The 24,297-nt window shown below is 34.2% G+C and overlaps 3 protein-coding genes and 1 pseudogene across 9 annotated transcripts; 1 reads left to right on the top strand and 3 right to left on the bottom strand.

Moving 5' to 3' along the window:
- Positions 1–12: 12 nt before the first annotated feature.
- On the bottom strand, positions 13–1,761 carry LOC111297171 (uncharacterized; annotated as a pseudogene). The gene is made up of 3 exons (XR_016328778.1): positions 1,043–1,761; positions 335–539; positions 13–209 (listed from the first exon to the last, which is right to left on the bottom strand). The product of XR_016328778.1 is annotated as an uncharacterized LOC111297171 (transcript).
- Positions 1,762–1,859: 98 nt separating this feature from the next.
- On the bottom strand, positions 1,860–5,441 carry XK-1 (xylulose kinase-1). 5 transcript variants are annotated; one of them, XM_022891783.2, is made up of 9 exons: positions 5,256–5,434; positions 4,795–5,065; positions 4,490–4,629; positions 4,132–4,384; positions 3,876–4,008; positions 3,428–3,516; positions 2,858–3,135; positions 2,320–2,389; positions 1,860–2,228 (listed from the first exon to the last, which is right to left on the bottom strand). In XM_022891783.2, the coding sequence occupies exons 2-9, from the start codon at positions 5,044–5,046 to the stop codon at positions 2,031–2,033; spliced, it is 1,413 nt and encodes a 470-aa protein (XP_022747518.2). In that variant the 5' UTR covers positions 5,047–5,065; positions 5,256–5,434; the 3' UTR covers positions 1,860–2,030. The 5 variants fall into 5 exon arrangements, with proteins under 5 accessions (XP_022747518.2, XP_022747511.2, XP_089601685.1 ...); XM_022891776.2 differs by having other exon boundaries at positions 4,795–5,036; positions 5,256–5,407; XM_089745559.1 differs by having other exon boundaries at positions 4,490–4,633; positions 5,256–5,372.
- A 4,374-nt stretch (positions 5,442–9,815) lies between these two features.
- On the top strand, positions 9,816–21,264 carry LOC111297124 (kinesin-like protein KIN-7D, mitochondrial). The gene is made up of 25 exons (XM_089745557.1): positions 9,816–10,397; positions 10,536–10,633; positions 10,924–11,013; positions 11,213–11,265; positions 12,231–12,296; positions 12,892–12,945; positions 13,192–13,251; positions 13,525–13,603; positions 13,729–13,796; positions 13,991–14,047; positions 14,138–14,242; positions 14,579–14,683; positions 14,904–15,011; positions 15,109–15,240; positions 15,333–15,515; positions 15,914–16,123; positions 16,800–16,937; positions 17,313–17,432; positions 17,564–17,614; positions 17,815–17,862; positions 18,058–18,198; positions 18,899–19,642; positions 20,379–20,508; positions 20,598–20,711; positions 20,882–21,264. Exons 1-24 carry the CDS (start codon positions 10,057–10,059, stop codon positions 20,681–20,683), a joined length of 3,267 nt encoding a protein of 1,088 aa, XP_089601683.1. The 5' UTR covers positions 9,816–10,056; the 3' UTR covers positions 20,684–20,711; positions 20,882–21,264.
- Positions 21,265–22,119: 855 nt separating this feature from the next.
- LOC111298725 (B-box zinc finger protein 20-like) lies at positions 22,120–23,773 on the bottom strand. 2 transcript variants are annotated; one of them, XM_089745035.1, is made up of 2 exons: positions 22,623–23,773; positions 22,120–22,529 (listed from the first exon to the last, which is right to left on the bottom strand). In XM_089745035.1, exons 1-2 carry the CDS (start codon positions 23,247–23,249, stop codon positions 22,392–22,394), a joined length of 765 nt encoding a protein of 254 aa, XP_089601161.1. In that variant the 5' UTR covers positions 23,250–23,773; the 3' UTR covers positions 22,120–22,391. The 2 variants fall into 2 exon arrangements, with proteins under 2 accessions (XP_089601161.1, XP_089601162.1); XM_089745036.1 differs by having other exon boundaries at positions 22,396–22,529; positions 22,628–23,773.
- Between the last annotated feature and the right edge of the window lie 524 nt (positions 23,774–24,297).

The following is a 24,297-nucleotide window of genomic DNA, read 5'->3' as shown; positions in this document are numbered from 1 at the left end:
ATACCTGCCATGGATTCCTTTAACTTCAATTGAATCATCAAACTTGTTACCAAACATGTATCCTCAGGGACAGTCTTTTCATGAACAAATGGCCTTATGAAAAGAGCGAGTCACCATGGTCACAGAAAAACATTGCCAGAAATCAGCGTTCAAACCTTGCCGGTTCTCCTTCTACCACATCCGGATAATCTGGGTAACGCTCCTTTATTCTGCATATTTTACAAAGGGAATTAGGGGAGGGTCGTGCAACAGCATACAATAATGTGCATCCAAACAATTAACAGAAAATAGAGAGTAATTCCACAAATGCAGTTGTTCTGTCTTCTGTCTTTACCATCAATGCAGGTTTCAGCTTTGATTGCCTTCTCATAAAAACTCTCTGAGACTTTCTTTTTCTCCTCGGCCTTCAATTTGGTGAGACTAGGCCTGTATATGATCATAGTCCGGCCAATTGGACCGACTACAACAGAACTAGTTGCTTGCTCCGGTTGGTTCACCACATCCTCTAACTCTCCCGGACAGGTCCTGTGAATTTTGATCTGTTCATGAAGTTTAAAGTTAAAAAATAGATATACCAAATAGTAAGCTGGCAATCCCACTGCCTCTTCACCAATATCGGTATGAATCTCTAATAAAAATTGAACATCCACATGAACTTATCTTCCCATAAAACTTAAAATCAAGTTGGCATCTTTGATACTTTTTCTGTCCATGAATGCAAAAAAGAAGTAATATTGACAAGCATCTCACAATTAATTGATGGAGCTCGAGTTTTTCCCGAGTCGACCCAAATAGTCCAAGTAGCTCGACTCGGTTACTCCACTACTAGGACAAAAGAACACAGACTAATCCAAAGCAAAGAGCAATTATGAAATGGCATGGAACAATAATTTTAAGCTAATACAATCAGGAAAAAAAATCTGTTCATTTATTATGATAATTCACTTGGACAACTAATTTTAATATGACATAAAACCCTAAACCCTCAACAGCAAAATTAAAAATCAAACCTTTAGAAAGAGCAAAGGAAAAAAGATGGTACCTTTAGAAGTTCATTGGCTTCAAGAGTATCTAGAAAAGAGAGCACGACATTATCAGTAACACCAGATTTGCCGACCAGTTGACACTTTTAACTTCTTCCCTAATCCATGTGCATAAGAAGCCAGCTCTTTCTTTTCCTTAACCGTTAGATTCGGTAGTTTCACTTTCCTAACCTTGGAATTTCCCGCAACCACCTCCAAACCCAAATTTACCACGCTACCCTCTTCACCATTTTCAATCGCAACATCATCCTCGTCGTCATTACTATCATGTTCTTCAACTTCAGAGTGAAATTCTTGTTCTAGTTCCTTCTCTAGCAAGGGTAAAGGCTAGTTGTCATTGTGGTTTGAATTTGGGGAATTGGTGATAGAGAGAGATTGGGATTGAGGGAAATTGAGCGAAGATAAAGATGAAAGAGAAGAAGAATGAAGGGGTTTTCGAATTATTGTGATTTTATTGTGGAATCCTGAGATTGAGATGCAAAGGGGTCTCACGAAGAAGCTAAGTTTTGCCGCCATTACTCTCACTGGATTGTGTTTTTCTTTAGGGACGATAGCATTGGTCAGAAATTCGTTACTGAATTTAATGGATGCCGCCATGGGTGTTTTGTCTAGTGGTATGATTCTCACTTCCCATGCAAGAGGTCTGGAGTTCAATTCTAGCAACACCCCGACCATTAGGGTTTAGCTCTTAGGCTCTAGCTTTTCCCTTCACACGAGTACTGTTTATTTGTTACTCATTTTATTTGAAATCTTCATCCTATGGTTGGCCATCAGATTGGCCTAGCCTCCTCCAACTTTCATTGTTTCACATTGGCGTGATGGGAATACTTCTCTTTAGGCAAATGCCAGTATCTTGGATTCGTTGCATATTGTTATTTTGTCCTTCCTGCTTTGCTTGCAAAAAGCTAAGCAGGATTTATATACTCTCCACATTTTATATACTGATCCTTCAAAATGAAGACAGTCATTGCCTGCTCTCACTAGCCATTACTTCTGTTGGGCACCCTTCAATGCCAACAAAGCAGCTCCATAGGCAGCCTCTGTTTGAGTTGCTCGGCTCACACGTAAACCAAGTACTCTCTCTCGAATCTTTGTCCATTTCTCGTTTTCTGCACCACCTCCAGCAGTAAACACTTCGTCCACTTGGGTCGCGCCTAGATTCTTCAATAAGATGTAAGCCTTTGCCTAAATATAATACCAAAAGAAGTACATTTTAGAATAATTTTCATCCGTAGCAATGCATGCCTCCTTTCTACAAGCAAATAAATCTCTATACCTCTATACGGGCAATCGATTCCAAAATACCATGCAAGTATTCTACATCACTTTCTGGGCGTGGATGTAACCTGCACAAAATTGAAAATTAAATAATGTTGAGAAGGATAATAATTTCTGTTATTCTAGTACTATATTGAACCGCCAGTCCTGTATGCGACTGTACAAAATCTCAGACAGAAAAGGAACAAAAACATAGTCATTGAAGATACATTCCTCTATAGAAACTATTGTCATCATATTGATCTGCATTCCTTAAATGGGGGAACTAATGGCTCGCTATTCCCTTTTCCAGATAGAAATAAGCATTTCACAGTTCACATTATGGAGCACATTATAGTCACTACGTTTCTTATGCAGTCAACTAACTTGGATATAATACTTTTAAACTACCTGGCAGAATACTGTGGAAGTAGGAATCAGAACTTGTAGTCATATAAAACATTCTTACAAGCAAATAAGTAAGCATCCCTCTCATGAACTGTACAGCTTACGGGATATATGAATGTTCTAATGGGGAGAGAGAGAGAGACTAATACCTAGGCTCCATCTTTGGATCCGCCACAGGGAATCTCTCTCCAACTGATTTTAAGGGATAGTAGTCTAGAGGGGAGGCATCCATGGGATTAATATGTTCACTCAGTTTTTCCAATTGCTCATCAGTGAAAATTTCCTTAAGAACTGCTCCACCGGTATTTGAAGCTCCTCCAACAAGCCATTTATCATCAAGGCGATGACTATACACCCCATATCTTGCATCCTCTATCCTAGTTATACTTAGCAGTTTAATTGCAAGGGTTGAACCCAATGAGGTGACCTACATAAAAAATATGCTTAATTTATGAAACTTGGAGAGAAAAGACATGCTAATTGCAATTAAGGTCTCTAAGAATAGCAGTAAAATGCACCATAGCCAATTGCATCATAAACAGAATTATAGCTGAAAAATGTGTCTGTATTTACTTCGGCAATAATGAACCAAATATGAAATAGATCGAGGAAGACTATCAAGGTCATAAGGAAATCCCGATGAATGTATGAAAACCAACAAAAAGCCACTTCTCATTTCCTGATAAACACAAATTAAAGCCAAGTCACAAAATTCTAACCGCTTTCCCAGGTTTTGTTGCACGTGCTGCAAGAAAGGCCGCTATGCTATCAGTGGTCCCAGTACATACAATACAATCTTCTGAAAAACCTGTTATGATGTATTTTATAAAATATTAATTGCAGCTTCAGAAGTTTAGGGCAGGCTTAACATGCAATCAAGAAGCAACAAATATCATGTGCACATAAATCCAGAACAATTTATCCATAGTTTTCCAACTTTTTCTTTTCAAAATTTCCAACTATTTCTCTTTTCAGAAGAAATAAATATAAAATTCAAATTTACATTTCTCTTTAAGGGATGCAAAATCTCAACTTTTACTTTTCTAGTAGAAATGCAAAATCTCATTCTGACTGAGAACGAAATGTATCACACTTAAACCACACAATTAACTGCCCCTTGAACCATCTAGGGAGGCACAGGAAGCTATTTATGGAACAAATGCATACCAAATTGTGCTCTAACATCCCCTTTCAAATGGCCGATTGAAGTTCCAGGAGCCTTGATTGCAGGTAAAAGTTGCGAATAAGGCTGAGATAACAGCCAAGCCGGATAGGAGTCGAGTTCAGGATCATAACCAACCTAGACACATATGGAGCAATTGCATAATCATTCATTGCTTAAATTTGCTGAAGCCTGTGGGTTACCAGGAGGAATTAAAATCCTAAGCTTATGAGTTAAGAGTAATGAGTTATTGTATGATACCTTCAAAGCATTGTTGTAATCAGAAACTCCAAGCTGCCCATGAAGAAACCACAACAACCAATCAGCTTGATGCAATAATATTATAGATTTTTTGTCTGATTTGTCATTGTTCCACCATGAAACAAGCTTGCACAGGGTAGAGGTTCCAGAGCAGACTGTATGGTTTACAGGAGCAATGGACTTTACAACTGGTAAAGCATCAGGACAACTCTCATTGTAGAGGTAAGGTCTGGCTAATGGTTCTCCTGTATTTCTGCAGGTGATAAATTCAGATACCACATTGAAATTCAATCCAGTAATTGAGAAGGAAAATGCTACATGGATCAGCAAACAATCTTTTATTCTTTTAGATAATCACCCGTCAATAATGAGAGTAGTTGCAGAAGTCCCATCAAGAGAAATGGATGCGATGAGAGGACGGAGATGAACAGGAACATCTTCAAGCAGTGAGAAAAGGGTTGTTTTCCATGACCAAGCCCAATCCATTGTTTCCTCCCTCTTTCTAGACAGCAGAAACAACACCATCAGCATGGCAGGGTAAATAAACAATCCCTATTTGAATTTTGAACTCTAACCTATACAATTCTATGAAAACTTTAAATGTTCAAGCAACTTCGACAAAAAAGATTTATAACTAATCATGAAGTTGTCGAGGGTTCTTACCACGTATTGCGGATATACTCTCTTCCCTTCAGCATGAATTGTCCCTTGCTTGTCAATCAAAGCATACCTAGCTCCGGATGTTCCAAAATCCATTCCAAGATAAAGCCGTTCACTAGCTTGAAAACCCACTTCTTGATTCTCTTTCTTACATCCAATAACCATTGTTCTCCGCCTTGCTGATTTCTCTACTCTATTCTTGCATTGTCCAGTTCTTACATTCAACTTCTTTGAAATACAACATCCTGGAGACATATTTACACTGTTTAAATCCCTGAATGACCATAGCACTCGCATTTTATGCGTGTAAAATAGCTATTTTTGAAATAAATAAATAAATATATAGACGAAATTCACAATTTTCTGGAAATATTAGCGTGTAAAAGGCATACAAATTAAGATATCTGACACTAAAATTTATTCAAGAAATGTCTGGCATGATGATTGAGAGGGGAAAACAGTACCTGGCTTGGGGGGCGATGGATAGAGAACCAGTGTGGAGAGGGAGGAATGGAGAACTGAGCCAAGCATGCTTTGGCACCTCGCTTGTGCTGGTTTCACTCTGATTTGAAGTTCGCAATGGATAAGGGAAATTTACTGTTGTTGGATTCTTCGATTCATTGGTTGTGGTTTGTATAGGCCCCTTCAATTGGATTGGGCTCCTCTGAAATTGGATTGGCCAAGGATTTACAATTTCCATCTTTTTCAGTTCCGTGATAAGAAAGACTCTCTCCATCCAAAAATGTTTGAACTGTGTTACATTTTACGAAATTTTTTTTTAAAAATTTTGATTTTAATGAATTTAATATTAAAATTAAATTTTCATATTTTTAATGTTAAAAACCAACAAAAAATTTAAATATAAAAAAATAAATTTTCTAAATATTTAAAATATATATAATTTTGGAACACCCAAAAAAATTAACCAAAAAAAAAAAAAAGATTAGAGAGAGTACAAAGTATGAAGTTTTGATTGTAAATATTACCTTTAAATGAATATTTTGCTGCTTAGTTCTTGTAGGAGATATTAGTTTCAATAAGCAAAACTTTTATTGATTTACATTTAGTTTGATGTTAATCCTTTTTCCTACGTATAATTAGGTGTTGATTTTTTGTATTTGCCATCTTTTTAACCAAAAAAATCATAATTTAAAAATATTTAAATAAAAAAATTATAAATAATATTAAATTTTAAATTTCAAACGTGTTAAATATTAACACTTAAAAATAATTAAAATATTTTTTATCTTAAAATATTTGTTATATATTTATTATCATGAGTTTAAAAAAATTTTGATTTACATGTGTTTAATATTAAAATTAAAGTTTCATAATGTTTAATATAAAAAATAAAAAAATCATAAAATAATTTTAAAATATAAAACAAAAATTTTTTTGATATTAAAAAATAGATAAAAAATAAAACAAAGGAAATAATTAAATTTAAATTTAAATTCCTGTTATTCACTATTTGATTTTAAATAATCTTATCTTTTGACGTATTGCTCCCTATACATCAATCAAAAACCATACAAAAAAGTTACAAGGTGGTTCATATGTCCTGGCCAAGTCAAAGCAACAAAGCAATTTGACATCATGTCATAATTGATACGGACAATTTGATTGGGAAATGACACTTTGTGACATGTGACGGTGAGCTCATATAATTAGAGATGGAAAAATTGGAAAATATAAATGGCAAAGGATGTGGCAGTTGCTCCCCACATATGAAATGAGACAGATCAGGCTAGCACGTGAGCCAATATTGTGATCGCAATTCAAAGCAGAGCTGACAGCTAATGTAGCGTCTTCTCTCGGTCACAGGGCCGTTGGCTCAGACAGCACTAGACTATTTCCAAATAATTTGCCCACCAGGACCACCCCCGCAAGGCCACAGCCAAAAAGAGGTCGCACGTGCCAATCAGTAAAAAGTAGACGAGAGTCGGGAAATGATACGCTCACCGCATCCGTTCCCAATTCTTTGCTGGCACTCAGCATTCTAGCATAAAATTTACATATTAAAATATATGTAAATTTTTTTACATATATTAATAAAATAATTATAATTTGTTATGTTATATTTTTTTAATTTATAATTTATAATTTATTAATTTTACGTTAATCGATGAAAAACACTAATTAGATAAAAATAAAATCATGCGGTGCGGAAATAGGAAGATGTTGCCGCTTGCCAGACTGTCGGACGCTGATGTCAACGTCGTAATAAAACAATGCGAGAAACTGAGAATGGATTGCATTTTTATTTTTTTTAATGTATTGAACATGATAATTCCAGGCTTTGAAGCGGTATTATTGGAGGCATGAATAGGATATTCCAGCAGAATGCTCGCCAAAATGCAAACATTGTTATTTGTTCCATCAACTTTCCATTACATGCGGATGCCAAACTTTTAATTATGATTTCTTTATTTTCTTTACGGAGAAAAGCAACGTTACACTGTTTATAAGTAGTACTTAAATTTGATTTACTAATACTATAAATTCTTTTCTTTTTCTTTGTATGTATATGCATAAGATTTTTTTTTTTTTTATTCTCATCCCTTTCACTTAGTCAAAAGGAAATGGCAGTTGCTGAATGCAATCTGAAGCAAAAATAAAATAATAAGTTACAAATATAATGGAAGAAGGAACAAAAATACTTATTAACAATAAAAGAGTTAATCACAATGAAAATGTACTAAAGGCAGGCAGCAAGAGCTGGGCAGCTACGGTAGTCGAAACTTCCGTCAACTCCGGTGCACCTTCACTCCACGACAGTCGCTGAACTAAAATTTTATTAAGTGAATTTAATTCAATTATATTAAATTATAAAAAAATCAATAATAACATAATAATATTAAAAGGCTAAAATTTTTATATTCACTTATAATTATCAAAAACTTTACAATTATCATTGACACGATTTTATATTTTAAAAATATTAGACAATAATTTTATTATTAATATTTTTAACTCATTTTTAATACATAATTAAATTATTATTCAACCATTAATTTTTTATTTAACTATATAAACATATATTCAAAATATTTATTACTGAAAATGCTCTTTTGACAATTAATCATAGTTTCAACAATAAATAAATTAAGTTAATAAAAAATTTTAGAACTTTATTTAAAGTACATATAAGTTCGAAATATTTTTTGATCTTAATGAAAGCTTAGAACTCCTGCTACGCCCCAAGAGCCCCCGCTCTACTGGCGGAGATTCAACAGCTAAATGGACGATAGCGGATCCAATGCCACGGTTGACGTGGAATTGACTTTTGAGTTCCTCTGGGACTCGTTCCTACGTGTAAAGCCTGACAGGTATAGAAACCCATCACATGGGAGAATATCCCTTACCCCCCACCGTCCATTAATTCTCCTTTAGATCTCATTTCTGCGCGTGACGTGCAATCGCATTGATTTCTTTAGGTCCCCTTAATCTTTCTTAATACTTGACTAATTAGTAACAACACAAACTGTAATCTTAATTTTTTTTAATTTTAAATCTTATTCCTCAATAGTAATTTTGTTCTTAATTTTGCATCGTGAAAAAAAAAAAGAGTTTTGAGAAATTTAAATATTTGCAAATTGCATTCACAAATTAACATAAAATCATATATACACGTAAATTTTATGTGTACAAAAAAATAAATAAAATTTTGAAGAAATTCGTCTGAATAACATACAAGAGGTGATTTTTGTTGACCTCCACTAACATTGCATTGAATTTAAAGCATACTATAAAACTTGAATTATGTCTTTTTATCAAGCTCACATTTATATTTTTAATATCTTAGAATAAAATATAAATAAAACATAAATAATTATCATATTTTTTAACTTGGTATTGGTTGCATTTTTAATAAATTTATTTATCAAATATATATATATATATACACGGATATGAAAATATTAATTGATAATAAATATATATTATTACAAAGTGCCTTTTATGATATAAACGATGGGTACATGTTGCAACTCGTCTTAATTGCTACTATACGTGTTTGTTAACGCAACATTTGCCACTGATTAATTGCGAATACTTATTTGTGGAACATTAATTAAAATTTCATTATTATTATTATCTTTTCCCCTCGAGTGAATTCCACTAAGATAATGATACCTAATATTACTCCACATTTTTATTACATAAAACATAAAAGGAAAAAAATTTTCACTTGAATGGACAACAACAGCTATGAAAAATAGAAATAGCGAAGTCTTTTAGCCTAAAGAAGAAAAAAAAAAGTTTAAAAATAGGAATTCGACAGGAATTGCATGACAAGGAGCCGTTGAGGAAGTTACATACATAAATACATAAAATTCCGTTAATTGTGACGTGTCGCAATCTTATCAAATACAGCCAAAAGCACTTTCTCCCCACGACGTTCCTCTACTCCTTGATTCCCACGTTTCTACCAAACAGTCGTGGATTTTTTCCTTTTTTTTTTTTTTGGTTTTACAAGAAGGCGCTAAACATTTTAAGTATTTTATTATGTGAATAGTGAGAAACGTTGTTATGTAGAGTTAAAAAAGTTATTTGAATTTAAAAAATTCCGACAACTTGCTAAAAAAATCAAATCGAAACTCGGTTCAATTCAAAATTTCATTAAAAAAATTTTAAAAATTGAATTAATTCAATTAAAATTTAAACGATAAAAAATTAATTTAATATTTAATAATATAATCCCGAACTGAAATATGTCAAATATAAATTAGCTTGTTCTCAATCGCCATCTGCGGTTATTCCCGCTCATTTATCACTTTTTTTTTTTTTTTCAAAATCCATCTACTTTGCGGGTGCATTTCACCGAGTTTAATTAAACCCGCCCCATCTTCCACCCAACCTCCACGTCACTCTACAGTAAAAATAAAATTTGTAAATTCAAACTAAAAAAAAAAAAAAATCGTTCCCTTCTCCCACCAGTCAGGCAGTCTTTAGTATCCTACATTTCAATTTCAAGTTTCCAGCTCTTTTATTTATATATATTTTTTGTTTCTATGCAACCCTTCATTGTCTTAAAGAAGAAGAAACAATCTTTCTCTTTCTCTCTGTTTTCTTGCTTTCTAATTTCTATAGCTACTTTCTCTGCAAGCAATAAAGCAAGTTGAAATAAAATCCGAAAAACAAACGAAATGCTCTTCGCTTTTGTGTGTCAAGCCATGTGAGTTTACTGGCAAGCTCTCTTCTTCTTCTTATTCTTACGCATTCTCTTTACCGAGTCACTGACTCAGTAGTCAGCGTCTCTCCAAAATGGCGTCTTCTTCTCGAGCAAGAAGCAGCTCGCCGTTTTCATATCGAAAACCTTCGAGTCCGTTCTCATCCACTTCTTCAACTTCATCGTTAATGAGCAACAAACTAATGCCTCCCACGTGCTCGTCGTCGGCGTCTTCGTACTTCAACTCAGGAAGTGGTTACGGTTCTCGATCGATGACGCCGAGTCAGTCCAGGTCCGATTCGCTGTACTACGGTTCACGCGGTTACAATGCTCACACACCAGTCGCTTACGAGCCGGAGGAGATAATAGGCGGGCCGTTGGAAGCGCCGAGATCGGGGGATAGTATTTCAGTTACGATTCGGTTTCGGCCGTTGAAGTAAGTGGTAGATCTGAGTGTAGCGGATTAGATCTAAGAAGATGATTTTTCTTTTCAATTTTATTGTTGTCGGAGTTTATTTTCAGGTAATGCAATTCATTTGATTGATATGCTCATTTTTATTTTCTCTGGTTATAGTGAAAGGGAATTCCAGAGAGGGGATGAGGTCGCGTGGTACGCGGATGGCGATAAGATTGTGAGAAGCGAGTATAATCCAGCTACAGCTTACGCATTTGGTAATTGCTTAATTTGTTTTTGACTTTTAGGATTGGAATTTATTGCAGATTTTCCCTGTAGTTTTTTTATTGTCAATTTCTGGAATTGTTGAATCTATCTATTTGAAAAGTATTCCAATTAAATGAAGAAATATATTATTTGTTGGTGGATTTGGTTTTGCTATGTAATCTGAGTTTAATTTATAAGGATTTACTAATTTTTGGTTAAAATGATTTAGCAGAAATATGATGTGTATGCCTGGCAATGAATGCTGATTTCATAAGAAGGTTATGTTGTTTGCTTTTTACAGACAGAGTATTCGGACCTCATGCAACTTCTCAAGAGGTTTATGACGTAGCTGCTAAACCTGTAGTGAAGGCTGCAATGGAAGGTGTTAATGGTATGAAAATTGAGTTACTGGAACTTAAATTGATTTTTTTTTTCAGTTGATTGCTAATTAAATTTTAACTAAAATTATCTAAAGATGAATTGATTCAAAGTCATTTATTGTCATGTTCCTCAAACATGTTGGTTTGTTTCAATTCTGAAATTATATTATGTATTTAATTGAAGCTGATAGTGGCTTGATGGAATTATAGGAACTGTTTTTGCTTATGGTGTTACAAGTAGTGGGAAGACACACACTATGCATGTAAGTCTAGTTGCCTCCCATCAAACTTCTTTTATCTACTGTTTCCCTAGTTTTAATTGAGTAGTATAGGAATTCTTAAAAATCTAGTCGAATCAATTTTGTTGCTTATTTTTCTGTCAAGTACACTTCTTCATTGATTACAGTATCAATTTTGGTTGTGCAGTTATATATATAGATTTTTCAGCATAACAAATTTGCTAGTTTATGTTGCATTTGATTGAATTTGTCTTATAGAGCAATTGGGAAGGGAACTCCTAAAACAAATCTGGAGGTTGCCTCCACAAATTGTTAACAAATAATCAATTACAGACGGTAGAGATATTACACATTGCAAAACCTCTTTTTTGGCATAAGCCATTGCATTTGAGTTTCTTGAAAGTGTCTTATCAATGGAGTTCTTTTATCACTTTTTGTTTATATTTGACAGTTACTCTACATGAAAGTGTCTTATATTTGACAATTTATCCTTTCTGAAAGTTAGTAATCACATGATATTGCATGGACAATGTTTCAGGAAAATGTTCATCAATTAGTACATGTTTACTTGTACTTAAGTAGTAATGAAACCAAATCATGTTTTCATATTAACTTCCAATTTCATACTCTGTGCATCTCTTACATACTCTGAAAAAGACACAAGAAAAAAAATTTTGTATTTGTATTTCAGTTAAGTGTATTTTTTACCACTTAACTACTATCTGGGGATGTTCTGTTGAATTAAAACTGTATATTCATTTGGGACCCTTTATTGGCAAAGAGATTTTTGTAATATGCTCTTGGAATTTTTATTCATATTACTATTTAAATCCAATTATTAACAGGCCCAGTGTGATGCATCCTGAGAATTATCAATAGTTTTACATCTGTTCTTTATTATGAGTCTTATTTGTGTTATCCTATTACATAAATATATAATTATTTCCAGTCATGTTACTTTTTACTTGTTTCTTTCATATTATGCACAGGGAGACCAAAATGCTCCTGGTATTATACCATTAGCAATAAAGGATGTGTTCAGCATTATCCAGGATGTAAGTGTCGTGACATCATTTATTCAGCCTAAATATAGAACCGTCAGATGAATGCTGTTTTTCCTTTCCTTTTCATCTAGTGTTGTTTCTTTAACCTACACCTGCACCTGCATGACTTGAATTTGTCAGTTCCATTTTGATGTGAAACACCCAATTTTCTCCTCGAATTCTAGTTCATCAGTTATAGACCTTACGGTAAAATGTTTTGGAGTATGTCAGTAGGGACGACATTGCTTTATAGAAGTTACCTTTGGCACTTGATTAACAAATGGTATTTACTTGTCATTTTAACTCGATGGTTTTTTTTATTTGTTTGTCTTTCATGTTTCAATGCAATGTTAAGGATTATTTGTGCTTCATCTTATAAAACTGAAGTGCATTTGCTGTTGTCTTAGGCAACTATTTAGTTACCTTTTTTCTCATTAACTTTCATTTATTTAGTGTTGAAAAGTAAGTGACATTGATTGTCTAGGACAACAGTAGTTATACCATAACAATGCTTGCTTGCTGCAGCATAGTTTACTTGTTTTCAATTATTTTCACCAATAGTATCCTATGAATAAAGTTTGAATGACTGACTGCACTCATAATTCAGACTCCAGGGAGAGAATTCTTACTCCGTGTGTCATATCTTGAAATCTACAATGAGGTGAGTTGTACTTTTAAGTTTATGATTGAATTATAACATGGCCTTTGAGGTTAGAATTTATTTCATTTTAGGTTTCACATTTCTGTTGCTGCTGTTTATTTTATGATGTTACTTTAGTGAGAATAGTTTTGCTCAACTGTTAATTCTATAATCTATGTGGTTCAAATTTCCGGCTTTCAGTTCCTTTCCTTTTTAAGTTGGAATTTCTTTTAATTTGATTTTATGTTATTCTGCTTCTTACATCAGGTGATAAATGACTTACTTGATCCAACTGGTCAAAATTTGCGTGTTAGAGAAGATGCCCAGGTATTTTGCTCATCTTATTCAAATTCTTGCGTTGTGTTTATTTTGGTTTATGACCTTGGTGTCATTCTCTCAAAAAAGTCACATGCACACAAAGACACATTCTTCACATCTAATATCAATCTAATGAATCTTCTTTATAAATGCTTTTTCTTTTCTTTTGGGTGGATTTGGGTTGAGATTATCAGAAATGTTTCAATAAAGTTGCTGATGGAATGGCTTGTAATTAACATATAGTAGTTTCATACTTGTGCTTATGTTAGCATTATCTTCCAGGGAACTTACGTTGAGGGTATAAAGGAAGAAGTGGTTTTGTCTCCCGGGCATGCCCTTTCTTTTATTGCTGCAGGGGAAGGTGCTTTCCGGGGTTACTTTTGCAGTTTTCCTACCTTTTCCATATCTTTTTATTTCCCCCTGCTATGTAATCTATTTGTGAGAGTTTTTCTACTACTAAGTTTCCATTTGTGCGTTGGTTGGTAGAGCATCGTCATGTCGGTTCAAATAACTTCAATCTCAACAGTAGCCGAAGTCACACAATATTCACATTGGTAAACATTCTTGACATAGGAACTTAATCATTTCCCTGTCAAAACTTTGGGTAAATTTAAAATTTGGTTAGTCACTGTTTAGTTTAACTTAGAGGGTTTTTCTATGTCTGCTTTTTACTGTTTCTGAAACAAAATTGATACTTATGTTATACATGCCCTTTCTTTTCTAACTGCTGTTACTGGCAAATTCACAGATGATTGAGAGTAGTGCTCACGGTGATGAATATGATGGAGTTGTCTTCTCTCAACTTGTATGTTTTAATTCACTGTCATTTTTCAAGAAAGAATATTCCTCTCTAATAAATGGCTTAACTTGCCACTTTATTTGTTCCTTTCTCCAGAATTTGATTGATTTAGCTGGATCTGAGAGCTCAAAAACTGAGACAACCGGACTAAGGAGAAAGGAAGGATCTTACATAAACAAAAGTCTTCTAACTCTTGGAACTGTAGGTTCCTTGTATAAACATTATTATTGATGAATGTTTATTACTTTCCTCTTGTTGAACACCTTCAGTCTATTATAAGGCCAAAACATACAAAGCCTCAAGTATGTTCCTTCAACTACTCTGCAGGATTATAGTTTCTGTTAAGTTGGAGAAAAGGAATTGATTCTTGACAAATTTATTTTCTCCAGCAGTCTCAGTTATTTACTAATAGCAATAAGTGCGGAGTGGATAATGAGTTTTAAGGTCAAATTATTCATTTCTGACTTTGTTTTATTGGCTGGTATCTCAGCTATTATTTTTAGTTTTATAATTAGATCATCTGGTTTCGATGAGAAGGTAATAGGAAAGTTAAGTGAAGGAAAAGCATCCCATGTTCCATATCGAGACTCCAAGCTTACCCGCCTTTTGCAATCTTCACTTAGTGGGCATGGACATGTTTCGGTAAGTTGATCAGTATATTTTATTTGTAACTGTGCATTATTTGCTAATTCTGATAGGTTCATTGGATTTTACCTACCTTCCTACAACATAAAATTACAATTTTCCTCTCTTTCAATTTTTTCTCTAGTCTTATTATGTAATTTGTCTGTGATTATGTATTCATTATCAATATTGTCAAAATGTTATTCATCTATTTTGCATTTTTCCTCTAAAATTACAGCTTATTTGCACAGTCACACCTGCATCTAGTAATATGGAGGAAACTCATAATACCCTGAAGTTTGCAAGCAGGGCAAAGCAAGTGGAAATCTATGCCTCACGTAATAAGGTCTCTATAGCATCAGTGTCGTTTCTATTGACTAGTTATAGTGAGATATATTTAAGACCCAATCTTATGATGCTTTCAAAATTAAATTTTATTCCAGATTATTGATGAAAAATCATTGATTAAGAAGTATCAAAGAGAAATTTCCGTCCTAAAAGAAGAACTTGATCATCTAAGGCAGGGAATGCTTGTTGGTGTTAATCATGAAGAACTTTTGAGCTTAAGGCAACAGGTTTGGCAATTTCCTTTGCACAATCATATTGTTTTATTTGATAGAGTGACTATTTACTGTATTCTTCATGCTATGTGTTGGTTATGGGACAGTTGGAGGAAGGACAGGTGAAAATGCAGTCCAGATTAGAGGAAGAAGAGGAAGCCAAAGCTGCTTTGATGAGCAGAATCCAAAGGCTCACCAAGCTTATACTTGTTTCTACCAAAGCTAGCATTCCTGGATGTTTGAGTGATGTACCAAGTCATCATAGGAGTCATTCTGTTGGTGCGGATGATGTAAGTTCTTATCATAAATAGGCCAAACCAAAAGCTTGATTCTTTTATACTGATGGTTGAAGAAGTAAGACCGCAAGAATAGTCCACACACCACGCGTACACGCACACGCACACACACACAGAGAAAAGGGCCAATGTACCATTCTATTCAAATGATGAAAAAGATGAAACAAAATATGTTCTCTAACCTGTAAATTTTTTGAGTGCTTATACCTCAACTATGCATCTGTATCTCTATATCATATATCTCTGCTACTGAGTTTTACCATCCTTGTCTGCCTTTCTTTTGTAGGACTGTATATTGTAGTCATGACTCATGAGAACTTTTTGTAGGTCCTGGTTTTCAGTCTATTAACATGATTATGGTGTTAATCTTTTTGACACTTTTCCTTCATCAGAAACTGGATGTAGATGGTACCTTGATCATAGATGGTGAGAACCAAAAAGATTCTCCATCTTTGATTGCAGCGGTTGCTTCTGATCCATCTTATGAGTTTAAACACAGAAGATCCTCCAGCAGGAGAAATGATGAGCTCTCGCCAACAAGCAGTACTGTCACTGAATCAACTCAAGCGGGTGAACTTATTAGTGTGACAAAACTGCTGGCAGTATGTTTGGCTTGTTTCATTTATTTCTACCTTTTTAATTCTCATTTGTTATGTTTTCTGAAAGGATTCCTTGTATTTTCCTTTATTAAATTTCTCTCTTTCTAACTTGACAGTTGGATGGTCTTATACCCACATAATCAATCCTCTCCATCTTTTAATTTCATGTTGTCTTTTTTCTTTTTTAATAATTTTTATGGTGGTTCTCCTTAACTCTAGGTGACTAAAAAGATGTGCCTTTAGACTTATTTAGTTAAAAATTTCCCATACCTGTTAGATATGACTGTGCTAAACAGGTTTTGCTAAACATTAGGAAATAGAATTGAGTGAAAACTATCAGGTGTATTCCTTGGCAATCTTTTTTTAAGTTACTCTTTTAGACATTTAAACTTTGGTTTAGAAGCATCATTTCAGCATGGGGCAGAGTGTAGTTTGACTCTTCTATTCCACTTCATTTCCCTTTTCCAGTTTATCTATCTGCAGCTGAAATTTGAAGTTCACCTGTCACCAACACACATTTCATGTGAAGATATTTTTATAAATCATAATACAGTGACATATCATCCTCTATTGCTTCCATGAATCACAAATCGTAGTTGCTTTCATTGATATCAATCTTTCTAATTTTCCTGAATTGCTATTGATAATGTAATAAAAGCAAACACCTCTGTGGTTATAGGGTGGGATGACATCAGATCAGATGGACCTTCTTGTTGAGCAAGTTAAGATGCTTGCTGGAGAGATTGCATTTAGCACCAGTACCCTGAAACGCCTGTTGGACCAGTCTGTAAATGATCCTGATAGCTCAAAAGCTCAGGTACTCTTTTCCTCCGTCTTACATCATAGCACATGTTAATTCAGAGAAAGTGCTGATGGATATTCCTGTTGCTGGAAGAATTGGGGTTTTGATGGTATTCCATGGGTAACTTACTTTTCTATGGCAAAGAGGAAAGATTGAACTGATCTATTATTAATACTTATTCTCTAGTCTATCTATAAATTTTAAGATTATCTGGATGCCCATGAGGTTATAAGACAAAGTTTGAATCTAATTAATGCAAAGGGGAGTGCAATCTAGACTAAACTTTCAGTTCTTACTTGTATTTCCATTATCTATCTACTGACTCAATATTAAACTTTTCATATTTTTTCTTAAGGTCCTAATAATTTTTATTTTTTTCCCTGAAAACAGATACAGAATTTGGAAATAGAGATTCAAGAAAAGAGGAGGCAAATGAGGGCTTTAGAGCAACACATAATTGAGAGTGGTGAAGCTTCAATTGCTAATGCATCATTTGTGGATATGCAGCAGGTAGTGTTGTCATTCTGTTTATGTCAATGTTGTTTATACTAATTATTTTATTTTATATTAAATTATATGTGAGGGTTTTATTGCCATTGGCTTTCGTTTAATTAATTCTAAATGTTTTCTTGTTGAAACAGACAGTTATGAGATTGATGACTCAGTGTAATGAAAAAAGTTTTGAGCTGGAGGTGAGTGATTTCATTCCAATCTTCTAATTTATGGAGTTGAAGTACATTTGATCACTCTTTCACCATTGATTAAGGCATGTTAAATAGTGACAATTTCTTAAATATTCAATTTTCTGGTAGTGATATAAGTGGTGTGGCATTGATAAACAGGGTTCTTTACGTTCATTGTGTAATCAAGTTGATTCTGCTCCTTGATACAGATAAAATCAGCAGATAATCGTATCCTCCAAGAACAATTGCAGAACAAGGTGAAAGCCTTGTGCTTGATGTCTTTTTTCCTCCATACATAAAATGGCTTATTATGGCTAATATAAATTTTAGTGTTGCATTTGGTCCTTCTTTAGCTGCTGCTAGCTTTTTTATTAAATCAATATGTTGTAGCTTGATAGTTTCTCCTTCATAATTATGGAACTATTTTCACTTATGGTTTTGGTTGTTTGCAGTGTTCTGAGAATGAGGAATTGCAAGGGAAGGTGAATCTCCTGGAGCAGCAGTTGGCATCTCTTTCTGGTGACAAATTATCTTCTGAACAGGGAATATCTGGAGAATATGCTGACGAGTTAAGAACAAAGATTCAATCTCAGGTAATTTACTTATTGTTGGGATAGTCTAACTCTTAATGGCTGATCCTTTCTGTTGTCACAAGTTTTAGTCTTCAACTGGTTTGTTTTCATATAGTGGTATGTCTTAGTTTTATATGATTTCACGAAATATTACCAATATGCCTCTGCCTGAACTCACCTCCATGATAAGTACAAAACAAAAAAAAAAAAAATCATTTTAATCAGGAGGCTATCAATTACTTGTCTCTTTTGTTTCATATATATTAGGAATGTTTAGCACAATTCAAAGTGTGATGGTCACAACTTGCAATTAAAATTTTGTGACGTAATTTGATATCTTAGTGCAGGTGACGTGATATCTTTTAAGCAATTCTCTGCCATTTTCTCCTTTTGAATGTTGCTTCTATCACTTACTCATGACTCAGTAGCATTTTAGGTAGATTGTAAGACTCTTGCTATGAAATTGTAAGGTGCACCTATTATAAACGATTTTTACTTGGTTCTCAGCTTTTCTTTTCTTAAATATTTCATAAAATTTTAAATTTTGATGGAGGTTTGCTGAGTTTTTCTATTAAGATGATTCATTAGTATGCCTTTTACATAGTTAATTATGTAATATGATAATATCCACATGTTAAGAGCAAAGATTTGATTGTCATCAATATAGTCCTTTGTCTTCCTTGCACCTTTGAACTGATCTAAGTTGTGTTTAACTATGCAGGAGATTGAGAATGAAAAACTAAAACTAGAACAGGTGCAACTTTCTGAGGAGAACAGTGGGTTGTGTGTCCAAAATCAGAAACTTGCTGAGGAAGCTTCTTATGCTAAAGAATTGGCGTCTGCTGCTGCTGTTGAGTTAAAGAATTTGGCTGGTGAGACGACCAAGCTCTCAGTACAGAATGCCAAACTGGAGAAGGAATTATTGGCTGCTCAAGAGTTGGCGCACTCTAGAGGTTCTGCTAATCTAACTGTCAATGGTGTCAACCGTAAGAATAGTGACAGCATGAAACCTGGTAGGAAGGGGCGGCACTCTGGCCGCTCTCATGACTTTTCTGGAGCAGTTGGTGATCAGTTTGAGTTGTGGAATCTTGATCCAGATGACCTAAAGATGGAACTACAGGCTAGGAAACAAAAGGAGGCAGCTCTTGAAGCCGCCCTGGCTGACAAGGAGTTCATAGAAGATGAATACAGGAAAAAGGTTGAAGAAGCAAAGAAGAGGGAGGAAGCTCTGGAGAATGATTTAGCTAACATGTGGGTGCTTGTTGCTAAGTTGAAGAAAGAGGGAGCTGCTACTGTTGAGAGTAATACAGATGAGCACCATGGTAATGGTTTGGATAATGTTGATGATCCAAAAGCAAACAACATTGAGATTAATGATATCCTGAAAGAGAGACAAGTTTCAGAAGTGTCATTAAAATCAGCTAATGAAATACCTAAGGAAGAGCCCCTGGTTTCTCGCCTGAAGGTTTGTTCCTGTACAGACTTTTCAAGCACCGCAAATTTGAGCTGACTTCTGTTTATCATGCCCCCCCCCCCCCCCCCCCGCGGGCTCATTGCCTTCACTCAGATGCCTCACTCATAGGCTGTTTTAAGTTTTTCTGCTAGCATGTTTCTTCCTGTTTCAAAACTAAACTCAGTCCATGCTTTAGGTGAGATCAACCCCATAGATCAGGGACCCCTATTGCATCTGTAAACACCAAATACTTTCTCAGACACTAGATCGTAAATGTTTATGTGAGGCTTTAAGTCTTTGTCATTCATTCCTCCCATCGCCCTCACCAAACCTGTGTTCTGGTTGGGCATACTACATTATCATGTTAACTTCAGAGTTCTTTTTTTGAAGAAAGATTATTCCAAATATAATCATTAGGCTGTGCTAGACTTCCAAGTTTCATACTTACACCCGGCTCATCTTTGCTTATATTAATTCTTGCATGTTCAGTTAGTACTCTACTTTTTTCCTTATTCTTGTCAAATCATACAGTTTAGTTTAGAATTCTGAAAGTATATCCTGATTCATTGAGTAATATTGCAAACTTTGATAGGGCTTAGGAGCCCGTGGATTGATTCATTATTGGGAGACAAATGTTTTCTTGAAAGATCATTCTGTTTGATTATTCCGTGGCGATAATCACATTATTTCATGGAAGTTAATGGTTTTGCATAGACCACTGCAAACTTAAACGCTTTAATACTTACAGGCCCGAATGCAAGAGATGAAGGAAAAGGAGCTCAAATCCCTGGGAAACGGAGATGCCAATTCCCATATGTGTAAAGTATGTTTTGAATCACCAACCACTGCAATTCTTCTCCCTTGTCGGCATTTTTGTTGTAAGTGATTTTCTAAGCCATACTGTATATTTTGCACTTAGTGCTTATCAACTATTTTTGGAAATGCTTATTTTTTTCGTTTTTTGCAGTATGTAAATCTTGTTCGCTTGCTTGTTCTGAGTGTCCAATTTGTCGCACACAGATTGCGGATAGGCTTTTTGCTTTCACTTCTTGACACTACTATTTATACCCTCCTAATGAAGGTCATGCAAATTAATTCTTTTCTATTTGTAGTATACACACTCATCTTCTATTCTGAGATAAATCGAATCGAATGAAGAAACTTCGATTCGCTCTTCTTGCTGTCTGCCCACATAAAAAAAGAGCTGTTCAGATCATGAAATTTTAACATTTTTATCTTTTTTGCTTGCAGGGTTCGGATCACCTGTTTCCTGTTTTCAATGTGGTAAGCGGGTACAATTCTTTCATTAGTTTCTCTGTATTTAACTGTTTAAAATGTTTGTCAATGGCTTGTTCTCTACCTCACTGTCACTGGGGAGCTGTAAAAATAAGAAAGAGATTAATGGTCAAAAAGATTTAAAAAAGGGGTAAAATCACTACATCCAAAATTCAGATACACGATGTTGCTTTGTTTTGCAGCGAAATTTGTGATCTGTCTTTTAAAACTTTCAATTGTTACGTACAGAAACGATTTACGCTTCCTATGAAGCAACTTTTCGTGCCGTGGCTATTTGTAAAATGTTATTGTTCATAAACCATGACTGTCTTCATTTTAGGAAACGAAATTGCCCAGGATATCGATGTTATGTTAGACAATTAGGCTATAATTTTTCTGCAATGTTGAGTTGCCGATCTCTTTCATTCTTTAACTCAAAGCTCAAATCTCCCTCTGTTGCTTTTACTTTTCTTGGTTTATGTAGCAAACCTGAAGGGGGAAGGGCATAACACAGATAAAAAATGTTAACAGTTTCTTGAGATTTATTAATTTAGGGTTGAACTTTTATTGTTCGTAAGGGGATCCTTGGGGTTACCCTTTTTTTCTTCTTTCGACCAGAAGTGGTCATCGCCTCAATCCCAGTCCCCCGCCTTAACCAGGATATGAACATCAAAGTAGCTGTTTTGGGGGTTTCAAAATATCGGGTTTATATTTTATTGTAAGGTTGATTAAAGGTGTTTATAATTTGATTTTAATTAAATTAATCAATAAAATTGATTTAATTCAGTTAATTGATCAAATTAATTTTGATGGATTAATGAAAATAATTTTTTAAAATTTTTTATTTTTAATTATTCAATTCGAAAATTGAATTAATTAAAATTTTAATCAAAATATAATATAATTGAAATATAAAATAATAAAATATATAAAATGAATCATGCATTAATTTCATAAATTATTAAAATTTTTAATGTAACATTTTAGAATTTTAATATTTTATTGAATAATTTTATTTAATTTATTTTAAATATAAAATATAAAATATTTAAATTTTATTTTAATTTAAATATATTTATTATTCAAAAAAATTAATCGAAGTCTATTAATTTTAAAAATTTATAAATTCAGTTTGATTAACTAAAATAAAATAATATAATTTGTTTAGTTTATTTTAAATATTTCGATTCGATTTGAAGGAAGAATTAAATGAAGGAAAATGAAACTTTCTATTAACATATGGATAAATTACAGAAGTAGAAAAAAAAAAACCATCGAAAATCGCTGAGAAATAAAAGGAAAGAAAACACTACCCTGATCCAAGGACAAACGGATTGAACAAACATTCCATATGGACATTCTCTATCTCCAGCTTGAACATGGATTTCTAGCGAAATTGTCTGAATTTTTTTGACAGAGGAAGAGCTGACTTGAGGAACTAAAACACCTTTGAACTTCTTTGAACTTCTTACACCCATCTACCAAATCATTTCGACGAATAGAGAAATATAAAAAGCTGAGGCGATTGAGCAGAAACTTCGTCTACCCAAATTGCTTGAGATGAAAAAAAACTTAAACTACTATCAAAAGCTCGTCCGTTCACTGTTAATAATTGCTCAAAAGTCTGCATGAAATTAATCCCATAAATAAACATTAAAAAAAGGGGTCCTTGATAAGTCACAACCACAAAAAACTGTCTTTCAATCTAGATTTAAACCTTACAGAAACCATTGGCAGCAGATGAAGGCTCAAGAAAATCGTCGACGCGCCAACCCGGTAAAGTTTCCATCAAGTACTCTGATATACTGCTTGTTGAAATTGAAGCAGTGTCACTGGTGTAATTATCTTCAACCCTGTAAGTTGTGGAGGGCAATGGTTTCTCAATCGAAGGAGAGCTGAAGACTTCATTATTGGAAACTGAACGGAATCTCTTGGAAGACTGTGAAGTACTTTTAGTCTCAGTTTCAATAGTTGCACCATAGCCATTAGAGGAGGATGAAGTTGGTTTTAAAGTAGGGGAAGAAGAAGAGAGCCTAAAACCTGTGAGAAGAAGTCTGTTATGTTTCTGGGTATGTTCATTGGCTCTGTGAATTGGAAGGTCACATTCTCTGCAAAGAATCGCTCTATCTTCTTGACAAAAAAGAAACGCACGTCTCTCCTGACAGATATCACAAAGCGGGGATTCTTTGAAGCTTGGGTGAAGAAGAGAGAAACGACAGTGTTTGCTTGCAAGCTTGTTTGCATGGTGAACTCGACGATCACATCCTTCACAAAGAGCAGCTTCATCAGCAGAGCAGAAGACTACGGCTTCTTCTTTGTCGCACACAGCACACCAAATCTTCATCGTTAATCAATTTCCTGATACTCTTTCCTGTTTCTTATTTGGTTTCTGATTTGCACAAACAAAGAGCTTTGATATAAAGGGTCGTGAGTGGAAACTGAAAAGGAATGAATATAGATAAGTATTATGGGCAATGAGATAAACAGCAAGTTCAGGGCTCTTGAACTCTATCTGACTCTGAAGAAAGCTCTGGATAGATGCCTAGCTTTTCTCTTTCTTGAGTAAAGAGAAAGCCCCAACTTGGCTTTCTGGAGTTTTTATTATATTCCTCTTTCTGCTAAACCTTTCACTCTCATTCTGAAATATGTCTGCCTGAAAATTTTGGGGGGCATGGCCAGCATTTACAACCAAACCCAAACCCCAAATTTAAAATAAATGTTATCAATTCATTGATGCTGGCAGCTTGCTTAACTTTTCTATTATTGATTGATACATTTATTTAAAGGATCTGGCTCTGGTGTTTCATTTGATTTCAGTTTCTGCCTCCTCTTTAATGTATTTTTTTTTTGAGCCACATGATCATTCTGTTGAACAGAACACACTTTCAGATTACTATATTTGGAAAGGGTAGGCTCTGTTTACTTTTCACCTTTCTATATCTAACAGAAAGACAGAAACAATGCTCTGGAACCCGTCATGGTTGTTGTAGATTCAACAGTAAATTTAATGCTTTCCCTATATAAAAATAATACCCTCCATAGGGTTCGTTTGGATCTCACTGAAGCATCAGTGCGGCGTGATTGCATGCTTTTTTTTGGGCAATTGCTCCATTCAATGTTGTTTAGATCGCATTCGATGCGGTTTTTAACTGCACATATATAATATCAATTGTTGACTGGAGCAAAAAGGGGAATTGAGCAACTGCATCACTTCTTTTTACATTTTTGTCGCGTTTTCTCTTCATGTTTTTCTTTATTTTTCATGCTATTATTTTTTTAATTATTTAAATGATAAATAAATTTATATTGTTAACTTTTTAAATTTGTTAATTTATTTTTATTTTTACTTAATTATTTTTAAATTATTTATGTTTATCAAGTCTCTCATTATT

Source organism: Durio zibethinus, chromosome 16, assembly GCF_047325235.1.
Source record: "Durio zibethinus cultivar Kanyao isolate XHJ-2024 chromosome 16, ASM4732523v1, whole genome shotgun sequence".
NCBI lineage: Eukaryota > Viridiplantae > Streptophyta > Magnoliopsida > Malvales > Malvaceae > Durio > Durio zibethinus.
This window is presented reverse-complemented; position numbering and strand designations above follow the sequence as displayed.

What these genes read in the sequence shown, in the direction of transcription:
- XK-1 (XM_022891776.2), bottom strand. Translation starts at nt 5,322, where the DNA reads ATGCTTGGCTCAGTTCTCCATTCCTCCCTCTCCACACTGGTTCTCTAT. An exon ending in ATTACAACAATGCTTTGAAG is followed by an intron (nt 4,009 to 4,131) that starts GTATCATACAAT and finishes ATATGTGTCTAG; the next exon opens with GTTGGTTATGATCCTGAACT. An exon ending in GGATGTTAGAGCACAATTTG is followed by an intron (nt 3,517 to 3,875) that starts GTATGCATTTGT and finishes ACATCATAACAG; the next exon opens with GTTTTTCAGAAGATTGTATT.
- LOC111297124 (XM_089745557.1), top strand. Translation starts at nt 10,057, where the DNA reads ATGGCGTCTTCTTCTCGAGCAAGAAGCAGCTCGCCGTTTTCATATCGA. An exon ending in TTTTATTGCTGCAGGGGAAG is followed by an intron (nt 13,604 to 13,728) that starts GTGCTTTCCGGG and finishes GTTGGTTGGTAG; the next exon opens with AGCATCGTCATGTCGGTTCA. An exon ending in GTCTTCTAACTCTTGGAACT is followed by an intron (nt 14,243 to 14,578) that starts GTAGGTTCCTTG and finishes TTCGATGAGAAG; the next exon opens with GTAATAGGAAAGTTAAGTGA.
- LOC111298725 (XM_089745035.1), bottom strand. Translation starts at nt 23,249, where the DNA reads ATGAAGATTTGGTGTGCTGTGTGCGACAAAGAAGAAGCCGTAGTCTTC. An exon ending in CTGCCAATGGTTTCTGTAAG is followed by an intron (nt 22,530 to 22,622) that starts GTTTAAATCTAG and finishes AATTTCATGCAG; the next exon opens with ACTTTTGAGCAATTATTAAC.